The 12,396-nt window shown below is 46.2% G+C and overlaps 1 protein-coding gene across 1 annotated transcript in view; it reads right to left on the reverse strand.

The window, feature by feature from the left end:
• Positions 1-12,396, reverse strand: part of CACNA1B (calcium voltage-gated channel subunit alpha1 B) — a 288,836-nt gene that overhangs the window by 126,200 nt on the left and 150,240 nt on the right. Inside the window, 2 exon segments of the mRNA XM_034067574.1 lie at positions 3,685-3,774; positions 6,507-6,563. Of these exon segments, the coding sequence (XP_033923465.1) occupies positions 3,685-3,774; positions 6,507-6,563 (147 nt within the window).

The following is a 12,396-nucleotide window of genomic DNA, read 5'->3' on the forward strand; positions in this document are numbered from 1 at the left end:
AAGGCAAAGACCCAGCCCTTACTACTGAATTGAGTGAAGTCTCATTATTTCACCCTCCAACTTCATGTATTTCTATAGCAGGGGGCTCAACATGCCTCCCCCACTTCATATTTTGAGCACAGCTACTCATTTGTACCAATTCCGCCTGTATCAGCTACATTTTGAGTCTGGTCTGAAACCCTGGAGGAGAGTCAAGTGTTTTAACAATAGGAAGCTGACGGAAAAAATGACTTCTAATGTAAGCTCCCCCCCTGTGGCAGCAGGCACTCTTCAAACAGAAGATGAAAAGGCAATCTCCAGCTAGTGCTGAGGCAGGAGAAATCAGCACACGTTACTCAGACACGTGTATCCCTTGGAGCTCATCTGCAACAGCCGCAGACCCTGTTGCCAGCAGGGAAAATCATGACTGCCACAGGCTGCCCAACTATCTGTTGCCCACTGTGCTGGCACACCTCAGAGACTATAAGCAAACCTTGCTTATAGATGGTTTGTGGCAAGATGTTTTGTTTCACTGGGACAAGCTGCCCATAGAAGTTGTGAATGTTCCATCCGTGGAAGGATGGAAAAGAAGGAAAGCCAGGTTGGAAGAGGCTTGGAGCAACATAGTCTAGTGGAAGGTGTCCCTGGCAGTGGCATGGGGCTGGAAATGGATGAGCTTTAAGGTCCCTTCCAACCCAAACCATACTATGATTCTAGGATAATATGCGATTGTCCTTCCCCATCATGGGATGGAGCCCCTCAGTAAGTAGGGCTGAGCAGGATGCACATGGCCCTGTCTTGGACAAAGCACTGCGAGAGCAAATGACTTGCATGGGCTGCTGTTGAAGATGGTTGAGTTACATGAACAAAGTGTTTGAGCTGTGGCAGCTGAATTTTTGACTGTACTCTCTCACATTGCAACACTTGGCAGCAGTGGGACTCTCCCTGTTTCATCCTTCAATAACATCAAACACAGCACCCATAGAAAGGATGAAGCATCCAGATGTGACAGCAATGGGTTTTCCAAGCCTCACAGCTACACAAGAGCAGCTGTGTTGTGTTCCCAATAGAAAGCAAGCTCTCCGCTCCATGTCATATTTTGGCTGTCCACCAACATGCCAAATGCAGGGCTGGCCCTGACCAGGCTTTGAACAAAGTCCTTGTGGAAAAGCTCAGTCGTGTTCTGTTGGTTTGATAATCCTCCCTTTGGAAGTTAAAAAAACCAACTCAAATCATACTATTCATCTATTGCTTTAAGAAAACAAGATGAAATATAGGTTACAATAGAGGTTACACCATATTGTAATACTGCTTAGCAGGTAAAGTCTTCTCATATATTCAAGCCAGCCTATGCTCTCAGATCTGCATGGCCACATCTGCTGTCCTTTTGCCCCCTCTCTACTGCTTCTAATGATCTTCCAGAAAAGAAAAGCAGCAGTATTTAAATTGATCTCGCATAGAAAACACCCACTTCTCCAACCTCCACTGTCTGGCAATTAAGAATGTCCTGTGCCTGGTACAGTGTAGAGGGTGGGAAGCCAGAAGGAGCCAGCATCTACTGCTGCATGTTTTTTAGTGCGGAAAGAAAGGCTGAGAGTTGGGAGGAAAGAAAAGAGTAAATGCTAAGAACAACTCTAGAGAACACACTGGGAAGTCTTTACCACTATAGAGCTTTGTAATATAATTATAAGGCTCATTGAGGTACTTGTGTTTGAATTAAAGTGTAACGTATTCAGTCAACGGCCAGCAAGAGACCTGTCAGAGTCTCTACCGCTCCGGTTTGCATCTTCACTCAGTAATTATATTGTTAGTTCTTCCACAATCCTTATGCTCCCATCAGCAAAACATTACCGAAAACCATCCGAAAACCCCTCTCTCAAAAACATATTCTTTATGCATAATTGCCCATCTGATCTGACTGTTTATGTTATGCAGAGTTTCAGCCTTTTCAGGAGCCTGCACAAGTATCTGCTTTATCCATTTCTTCTTTTCTGCCTTGTTCCATGAATCAAAGTCAAAAACACTTCTCCCAAGTGGGTGAACCACTTGCAGAAGGTGGAAAGCACTGCTGTTATTTTCCCTGCCATATGCTCCCGAGACAGTTCCCAGCTCTGCATCAGATTATCCACAAGTCCAGATGCTCCGTTATCCGTTGCCACCTGAAACGCTGAATTCCAAGATCTGTTTGTGTGGCATGGGTGCCCAGAGCCTGGAGGGACTTGGATGCTAATGCAAAGATCTCATGATTATTGCCACAAATGTTCCAAAAATGACCACTCCTTGTTATCCGTGCAGGGATCCGAGCTGCTCAGAATAAATCAGAGCAAAAATGCACATGGTTGCTGCATTTTTGTCCTCTTTCAGCAACAAACCTCTCATACAACTGTCAATTTAGTCACAAAACCTGCAGCCTGCTCAGCCTGAGGGAACTGTGGTGGTTCAACAGTGGGTGATGGGGTCAGTAACATGCTCAGCAACATTCAATTCCGGCAACCAGGCCTTCGCTGGAACTCCGTACTCTTAAGGTCCTTTCCAACCCAAACTGCTCTGTGATTTAAAGGGCAAACAAAAATAAAATCCAGCAGCAGCTCAAATCTCTTAAAATGTTAATGCCAAATTTCCAAAGAGCATTTGAGGCACTCATGCTTGCAAGCATATATGGACATGTACTCTCAAATGTACTGTTTGTGCTGCTCCGCTTATGCATCCAGGATTTGCTGCTTCGTGGTAACTGGGGTGCCAAGACATTTCTGTGGAAGATAATGAGAACATCTGCTGCTTCAGCAGCAGAACAAAATACAGACTCAAACAACAGGGACAGGAATAAGCAAACTAGCTAACTCTGAAGCAGTCAGGAAGATGCATCCCCAGCCAGCAAGTAAAAGCCCGTAACGGAAAGGTTTTTCTGTTGATGTCCTATCAGCTCCCCTTCTGTGGGGTGCTGTGCACTCAGAGCCTACCTCTCCCCACAGCTCCAGACCTGCTTCCTGCCTCTCCCCCAGCAACATCTCAGGAGGAACCTGGCTCTCTGCTAGCTGCAGTACCAGCAGCATCTCTGTAGCCTGACAGTGTCTTATTCACCAGAGCTGAAGATACCAAACTCACACTATCAGTGTTACACTATGCAGGATGCCACCCTCTGTATTGGAGATATGTGGGTAACTGCGTGCACACGAGTGTGATATCTCCATATCTAGCTTTAAAAATGTAGAGAATTGCCTTAAGAGCTTCTTCTAAGGCAAGAACTGGGGCCTCTGTCTGGCATTTCCCAGGAACCACTGACACAACAAAGGCTGCAAAGCCACACGCTGTGCATTAGTGGCAGATGTGACTAAGTGTCCACTTCCTCTCCTCCCTTCAACAGCTGAGGCTTAGAAGCACCATTTGATATATTTGGGTTTAATTAGCATGAATGCACATGTTCCAAGCAGAATCACACTATGGCCATCACAGCACAGGGTCTCCAAGCATTTAGGCAAGGCTCTTTAAAGGGTGCAGCATGCAATAGCTGAACAGGGCAGCGTGGGGAGAGGGTGAAACCACAAAGCCTTTTGCTTTGGGAAGTTGAGTGTTGCTACAGGAGCAGTGGTCATTCTCCTTCTTGAAACTGCAGCTTCTGGAGGCAAGAAGTTGCTCAGAGGAAACATGGCATGAACACGTTTAGGTGGAGATCTGAACCTCAGGGAATGCGAAGCCAGTACTCACCAACGGAGCAAATGTCTGTGAAATGGTCCTCACCTTCTTCAGCATGAATCAGGTCGTTTTTGCTCTTCTTTATTGCAGCTCTTTTCAACACTGTGTGCAAATTAAAGAGAAAAAGCCCTGTGAGCATTCAGAGTGGCTTCTCTCTCCCCCTCCCTTCACTCTCCAAGGACAGCATTTACTTCCCAATGCCAGCTCAAAGCTCTCACGTATGGGTAAGCTGGAGCAAACTAAGCGACCTACAACCTTGCAGGGCCTTTGCATGCTTCAGTTCCAGGGTCGTTTAGTTTTTTGACCTTCCAGATGTTGAAGGTTTGGCCATGCACAGATCTGCATCCTTACGCTTCACCCCAGCAGATGCAGGAGGATGGGGGAGCCACTGCAGCTGCTGGACCATTCAGCGCAGCAGAAAGGCTGGGCAGGGTCACTAAATCTTTCTGAGCCCCAGTGGGTTATGAGATGAGTGCTTCTATCCATTAAAGACATTAATGCTGTTTACAGTGTGCACCATTAAGAAGTTACATTTACAGTGCTCAGATAGAGTTTACCGCAGAGCAATGCCTCAAGGAGCAGAAATGCTGTGTCAAATGCAACTGCCACAAATCATCCTCTTAATAGCAGCCAGTGTACGATTCCTTCCCTCTGGGGATGTCCTAACTCTTTAAAAACACACTTTGTCCAACAGCATCTCTTGTGGGGAGGGGAAACAGCTACACCATGTTACTCGACAGGGAAAGAGAACTGGAGGTTAAGGCTCGGAGAGGTCTGCACCATTCACCCAGTGCACAAGGGGTAAGATGGACACTGGTCCCACGACCACCTACCTGTGAAACCTTGAGAACTAGCAGAAAAAAAATACGTTGACACAGTTTGGTAACAGCTTCAAGACATACAGTAACTAAGCACCATTTGCTATCAGCAGTAAGACACCCCACGGTGTGGTGATACATACTGGTCAGATGGCACACACAGCAAACCACGCACTCTGCAGCGACTGCCCTGCGGGTAGGTTTGGACAAGAAGATCCCCTCACTCTACACAAACTTCCTGCCTTGACAGAGAAACCGATGTGCTGCTTCCTCCACAGCTAAGGCAAGTGTTAGGGCTTCTGTCACTCTAAGGAAACACCCAGACCATCACCCAGGTTCAGAGGCTCGAAGAGGAGAGGATGCTCTGAACCTGTGATCTGGATCCCATTTTGTTTGTAAATAAACCTATGTTTGCTCTTTTCTTCCCCACCCAACAGGAGGCTGAATCTTCAGTCCCAGCACTATCAGCTCTTGGGTCCTGCAGGCTGCAGCTGTCCCAGTATGCTCCAGCAGGTCCAGGACCAGAAGCAACATAACCAGACCTGGGAATAAAGTTTTACAACACTCCCTGGTGTGAATTGGACACCTTCCTCTTTATCTTCTCCCCCAAATAACTCCTGCCTGTGTTTAGCAGTGAGGTCATGCTGTCTCTTCACGCAACTTAGATGCAATGTCCCTCTGTTTTGGAGATGAAGATAATTTACCAGCATAGATACGGTCTGCTCCTTAGCAGCTGGTTTCAAGGCTGGGAACATTGCTGGGCTCCTTTAGCTTACTAGTATAGAGTGAACTTCAGTACACCTGGCTATTTACTCCATGGCCTGCACCCACCTCTAGTTTGCTCACAGACTACTCTTCCAGACACCCATTTCACCTTGAGACTAACAGCTCTGGCTGCACCCACGTGCTGGACAAACTTCCACAACACACACACATCCCACACACCCTCACGCAAGCACAAAGATTTGCCAAACACACCTCAGCCCTGACCTTCTGCAGCCCCAGCTCTTCCATCCCCAAGTCCTCCCCGAGCACAGGTCACCATGCTGGCCAAGGAGGACCAGCAGCAGGGAGCCTGATGCCCCAAGGAGCCGCGTGGCTTGGACTAAGGTGCAAAACCACTCCTGAAACACTGCTGGTGACCTGGGCAGGTGGGGCTGTGGGGAAGAAGCACTGCCCCGCTGTGCCACCTAAGCCCCTGGTGATTTGCAATCCACTCACTGTTGTAGCTGCTGCCGCTGCTAGTCTCTGCCGGTGCGGTGCCTTGTTGAATCGGCCCTTCCGAGGCGGCCCTCCCTGACAGTGAATGGGAGGAGAAAAAAAAAGAGGAGGGAAAGGGAGGGGAGGGGAAAGGAGGAGACATGGGAGGACGAAAGATGGTCAGAAAAGGGAGAGGGAAGAATCTTTAACTGAACTTTGACTGGCTGTCGCATCCTAAGAGCTCATCTGTCTGGGGCTGCAGGGTGAGCAGTCCCTGCAGCCTCGCTGCGCCTGCATCCGAAGCTTGGTACCTCCGGCCATCCTGCATCGCTAGGGTCACACGTCAGAAGGTAGGATCACCACACCCTGTTATGTCTTACTGCTTACAAGTAACAGGGGTCTTAGTCTCTCTGTCAGATCCAGTTGGAAACCTCGGTTTAGAGCCCTGCCTTCTCTTGGTCAATGCATTTCTCTTCTGGCATCCGCTCTGCAGCCTACCCCCACCACGAACTGCACGCAGACACAGCCAGCTGCGCTTGGCAGAGGCTGACCGGTCACACTGGTGTGGTCCCACAGGCAGAAAAGGGACCAACCGACCCCAAGGGTAGAACCCCATCCCAGGGTGGTGTGTCACATAACCTGCAACCTCAAAAAGACCTAACATGGGAAAAGGAACTCTTTAGCCCAACCTATGCCAAGTGCATGCAAGAGCGTGTTTCTCACACCCTACTGGTTACAATGGAAAGCCATGTCAGCGTACACAGGTGAACCTTTCATGTATCACAGGAGGAAAAACCACACAGCAAAACAACCTACCGTCCAGAGGAGATTTCTCTTCTGCATTCCTGTCTTCCTCTGCCAGCATTACCTCCTCTGTAAAAGGAAAGGAAAACAGCAAGGTTCAACTTCAGGTTTATCACATCCCTGCTTTAAAACCACCTGAGCTGGATGCAGCAGGCATATGTGCCAGCTGCCACCAAGCTTACCCCATTGTGCCACCAAGGTACAAGAAGTCTGTGGAGGACAGGATGGCTCAGAGTACTGTGTGTCTGATCCCGTGTCCCTCGTGCACAGGGGGAGGAGGCCAGACACACCTCTGGAAGACTTTAGCACTTCCTCCATTATGGCCCTCTTCACAATCAACCACTCACTCCAGTTTCTTTACCCAGCTCTCATCAGCAAGGGACTTCTGGAGACCAGAAACCTTCCTTCAGACCCAGGCAAGACTGCAAGCCAGAAGATGCTGTACCCAGCCATGTTGGAGACACAGAGAAGTGAATGATTGCTGCTCTTCTGTCTCCATGAAGAAGACTTAGACTCAACCCCTGAAAAACAGATCTCTGTCTCATGGCATAGGGTAACACAGGCAGGGATTGCTGCTGCCACATCGCAGGAGACAGAATATCACCAAATAGCCATCACATTGAATCTTTGTCCAGATAAAATCCACAGCCAAGTTTCCATGGGGGAGTTCTGGCCAGCCCAGTTCAGACTGCGTAAGATGTGCTAGAACACCATGGTTGGTTTTCCATCCCTATGAAACTCATCTGCAAAATACAATTTTATGCTTTCCTAGAGGAAAAGAATCCAAAACACCCTGAAAAGACAACTTCCCCAAACTGACTCATTTTTATCTGTGTGAAAGACAAACAAATTTCCTGAGGTTTCACAATGCAAATGTCATCACCCGAGTCCATTGCAGTACGCACCACGCTGTGCCAATATTGAAACCTACAGTTGATACAGTCTGAACCACAGATCTGAGCTCACTGCTGGAAAATCATGTGAGGATTTTCTAAAGGACAATCTAAAGCAGAAGAAATATTGAGTTAGCAGCTGGTAAACTGTACACTTCCTTATGTTATTATAAATGACAAATTCTTTCACATGGTTGATGTAATTTGGGATCTTACTAAAAGATCTGACACTGTTTTCACACCACATTTTGCTTTAAAGTCCATTTAAGCCAGCCTGGGTAGAAAACTAATTTCCAAAACAGAAATAATACAAACAAACCAGAGGCCAAACATCAAAGTGTGTAGCTGAAAACTGTATAGAAGAATACTAGAGGGATCAGTGCTACAGCACAAGCCTTATATAATCTCTTTATTAATCATGTGGGAAAGAAAGTGAATGATCCATTAATAAGTCAGTAAATTGAGAAGGCTGAAAAATAATATCCAGGACTGAAGTAGAATGGAAAAATCAAGCACAGGAGAACAAAAGTGCAGTTCTGATGTCCTCTATATAAGAAGGACATGGAGATGTTGGAGAAAGTCCAGAGGAGGCCACAAGGATGATCAGGGGCTGGAGCACCTCCTGTATGAAGACAGGCTAAGAAAGTTGGGGCTGTTCAGCCTGGAGAAGAGAAGGCTGCATGGAGACCTCATAGCAGCCTTCCAGTATCTGAAGGGAGCCTACAGGGATGCTGGTGAGGGACTATTCATTAGGGACTGTAGTAACAGGACAAGGGAGAACAGGTTAAAACTTGAACAGGGGAAGTTCAGGTTGGAGATAAGACAGAAGCTCTTCCCTATAAGGGTGCTGAGGCACTGGCACAGGGTGCCCAGAGAAGTGGTAAATGCTCCATCCCTGGCGGTGTTCAAGGCCAGGCTGGACAGAGCCTTGTGCAACATCATCTAGAATGAGGTGTCCCTTCCTGTGGCAGGAGGTTGGAACTGGATGATCTTGAAGTTCTTTCTAACCCAAACCATTCTATGATTTTATGAAAATAAGAAAGTACGAACTAGTGCACCAGAGAGATGGAGGAAAGGAGAGCTGAGAGGGAGGGAAATGTCAGGTAAGCTAAAAATCTTCATTTTAAAAAGTATGAAACCCTTCCAAAACCCACAAGTCAGTACAATTCAGTTTTTTTCTGAGGTTCATTAAGAGAGGTCAAGAGAAAGAAATGGACTTTTTTAGACATTTCCAAAGAATTCTCTGTGAAACCAGCACCTCAGAAACCAAAAGGTTCTTCCAAAGTCTTGCCTTAGGGAAAAGCTGTACTGGTGTTTGGAGGTTAAAAGTATACAAGCAGTTAAACGGCAATTAACAATGAACATGACTGCCCTAAAACACATAGATGGGATGGGGGTCTGATATGGAGACCCCTTCCCAAAGGCAGCTGGACAAAAGGGCTGTAGATTGAAACACAAAGCAAACCTGGGCTGCAAGAAGTATGAGTTTGAGGTGCTCTTACAGTGGACATTTTCCTATAGATTTTTTTAAAAGCCTACACTGCTCATGAAGTGTGATTTTAAAAGCTTTGTGTCGTATCTGAAAGTGATATACCCACATCATTGCATAGGATTCTGCATAAAAAGCCAAGTCTGACTCCTAGTACTGATAGAGTCAGTAGTGTCACATAGACGTTTCTGCACTCCTCTGGATTCAGGGATCAATTCAGTCCTCAGTACTTTGGGGTTCTTCATTTTGTGCTCCTCTGCACAATGCAGATGTGGTTTCTTTTCTACATACTAGCAAATCACGGTGAAAAGTCAAAACCATTTGGAGTGGAATGTATGTTCAGGTCTTGCAACAAAGAGCAAGCACAGGAAAGTGATCGCATCCCAGAGGAGCTCTTCTGCCACTCTGAGAAAGAAACACTGCCTTTTAGACAGTGTTTGGTAATTAAATAGATTAACACAAGAGACTGCAGGGAGCAGACACATTGCATTCAGGTGAGCAATGAAAATAATGAGCTGGCAAAGGTCAGAAGGCAGGAGCTGCTCTTCAGGTGAACTCCTGGGTGAATGCAACGCAACAGTGCTGTGTCTGCAAAGGGAACATTCCCTCGAGAGCCAATACACTTACTGGTCAATGCTCTGAGGGTTGCTGGTTTCAGTCACATCTTGTCAAACACTAAAACACTGCAGGAAAGAAAGAGCCTATTCCCTTAGCTGGAAGCTCAGTCCTGCACTTGATTCATGTCAGCGCAGGAGGACAAACATTGCAAAAGATGTGTCAAAGATCTGTAAGTAGGAAAAAGGAATTCTTGTTTGCCCCTGTTTCCAAGCAGCATCTTGTGTTGCGTGTTCCTGTAACAAATTGTTATGACTCTCCATTGTCCTTTGGGCAGCAGGAGAGGAACAAGCCTGAGTCCCCAGATCACCTCTGGGGACTGTGGACTGAGTGGATACATAATCAACATGATTTGTAATGGTGTGCTCATGCCATCTGATGTTCCAGTGTCACCTGTGCCCCCAGTCAGATGGTAAGGGGTTTAGCCATACTGAGGTTTCAGAAACCAGAGTTATAAATGCCAGTGGCACCTCAGAATGTGTAAGGTGTGACAATATGATACCAATATATTCTCACCTACAAAGTACACAGTCATTTGAGACAGCTCTGCAAACCAGCTGAGCCTTTGCCCCAGAATTCAGGCCCTGAGCTGATGCTCAAACGTATCTCCATCCATAAACAGGACTCAGCTTTACTTTTCCCTTGAAATAAACAAACCCCAAGTTTCCCCTTTGCAATTCCCAACACTCTTCCACACCATTTTTCCCCAGTTCTCTCTCTTTGTAGTTACTTCTGTCTGTCTTGTCTCCCCTGGGAAACCAAAGTGGTTTTACCTTAGTGGGCCTTTACATGGTTTTTAAAGCCTGCTATAAAGCCAGCTCAGCAGGTTAGTTGTCATTGCTAGCTCTTGTTTCTAAAGCCATACAGCATCCCAAGCAGAGGATCAGAAGTTGCATTGCCTTTAGTCATCACTACAACAGAGAATAGAAGAAGATAATTAGGATGCCTGGAAAAGCTCCAAACAACAGTGCTTCTACATTCGAAATAACATTCAACAAAGACAGTATCAGATCAGCATCTTTCCAGCCTCCAAATAAAGGCACAGGGGCTTCACTAGGATATCAGAGTGAGAGGTGTCCCAGCAATAAGATTAATTGCTGGTCATTAAGTACTGGCAACATACAGCATGTTCCAGGACTGAAAATAAAGGCAAACCTTATACTGAGGAAGTGGCAAAGTGAACAATAAAGGAAAAGCAGCAGAGAGACACAGTGCCCCCTCCCTTTCTCTTTGGAAGGGGGCATGGAACATTGTGGGCTCTAAAGAAGAACGGGTTAGGAGAAATAACTCACATTCAACAGGCAACAGAAGTTAGAAAAAAGAAAAAACAATTGGAATTAACTGCTGTAGTTTCAGACTTGTTAAATAGAAGAAGAGAATAAAAGAAGAGTAGAAGAAGCCACCACTTTCACATGGAACTCAAATTTGTCTTTCAGGCAATTACTCTCCCTTGCCTTCTCACTCATATTCCTGCCCTTTGTCACTGATTGTTGGTGTCTTCTCCCAGCTGTATCAAGGGGCTTGTTGCTCTGTTTCTTCTACAGAAAGCTGAAACCTGAGGTTCATAAAGCTCTGTTGTGTCAAGGAATGGCATTCAAGTTACAGAATCAGTGCTGTGTGAAAGAGATGGACTTGCAAAGAATTAAAATGCAAAAGACATGAAACTTGATTAGCTCTGAAGTGAAAGACTTCCCATCTCTGGGCAAAGTGTTTTCAAAATGTTGCATGTCCTTGTTAGATAAGAGGAACATCTTCAAAAGAATATTTGTGGGCTTAAGCGCTCTTTGCTCTGTGCAGAGGTCTTCTAGCTCTCGGTTGGAAACGCAGCATGACAGCCTAATAGTTGCTACAAGTTTTGAGGAGTTTAATGGAGAAAGCAGCAGTGGCAAAGTCATTTGCATGGATTACACTGCTTGGCTTTGGCCCTTTTTAATTCCTCTGAAAGGCACAGTTTCAAATTGACTTGGTACAGACTTTGCGCAGAGCCCAATGAAAACACGAAAGGAGCAGAGGCTGTCACAGCATGCAGTGGGTGGAACAGGACAGGGTTTGCTCATCACTGGTAAGACTCTGTAAGATATTGGTTGAACTGAAGAAGAGGTGTTTAGGGAAGAGAACTGTTGGCCTGTGGAACAACACAGTGCCAAGCATTGTCTTTTATCCATATATCAGCTCTCTTCCAGTGGTGGGAAGAGTTGGTCCCTTCAAAGAATTTACGAATAGACAGTTGACTTTACTCTTCAAGATTAAAGGTCTGTTTCTACCTTATCCCTACAGTTCATTTCTAAACAATATAGAGAGTCAGTGTTTATTAGTTGGACATGGAAATTGCCATACAAATTTTTGACCTAAATTCTATGAGATGCAAGAGATTATGGGATTTGATCGTTGCTTCTGGCCTGCAACTCACACTAGTTTTCAAAGCAGTAAGATTTTCTGTCTTCTAAGACGTTTACAGATTTCCAAGTCGTTTAAGGTGGCATGACATTTCTTATTGACATCCTCAAAAAGAAACCCCAAACCTCTACTGAGTTACAATTTTCCTTCACAGAACCCCAGAATCATCAGGGTTGGAAGGACCCCTTGAGATGATCCAGTGCAACCCCAGTGCAACCCCCTCCCAGAGCAGGGCACACAGGAATGTGTCCATGGTGGGTTTGGGATGGTTCCAGAAAGGGAGACTCCACAACCCCCATGGGCAGCCTGTGCCAGGGCTCTGACACATTCAATGTAAAGAAGTTCTTGCTCATATTGAGGTGACACTTGTTGTGGTTTAGTTTATGGCCATTGCTCCTCATCCTGTCACTGAGCACCACTGGAAAGGGTCTGGCACCATCCTGCTGGCACCCACCTCTGAGATCCTGATCTGCATTGATGGGATCCCCTCCCTGGCTGCCCTTCTCCA

The sequence above is a fragment of the Melopsittacus undulatus genome, chromosome 11 (genome assembly GCF_012275295.1).
Source record: "Melopsittacus undulatus isolate bMelUnd1 chromosome 11, bMelUnd1.mat.Z, whole genome shotgun sequence".
Classification (NCBI taxonomy): domain Eukaryota; kingdom Metazoa; phylum Chordata; class Aves; order Psittaciformes; family Psittaculidae; genus Melopsittacus; species Melopsittacus undulatus.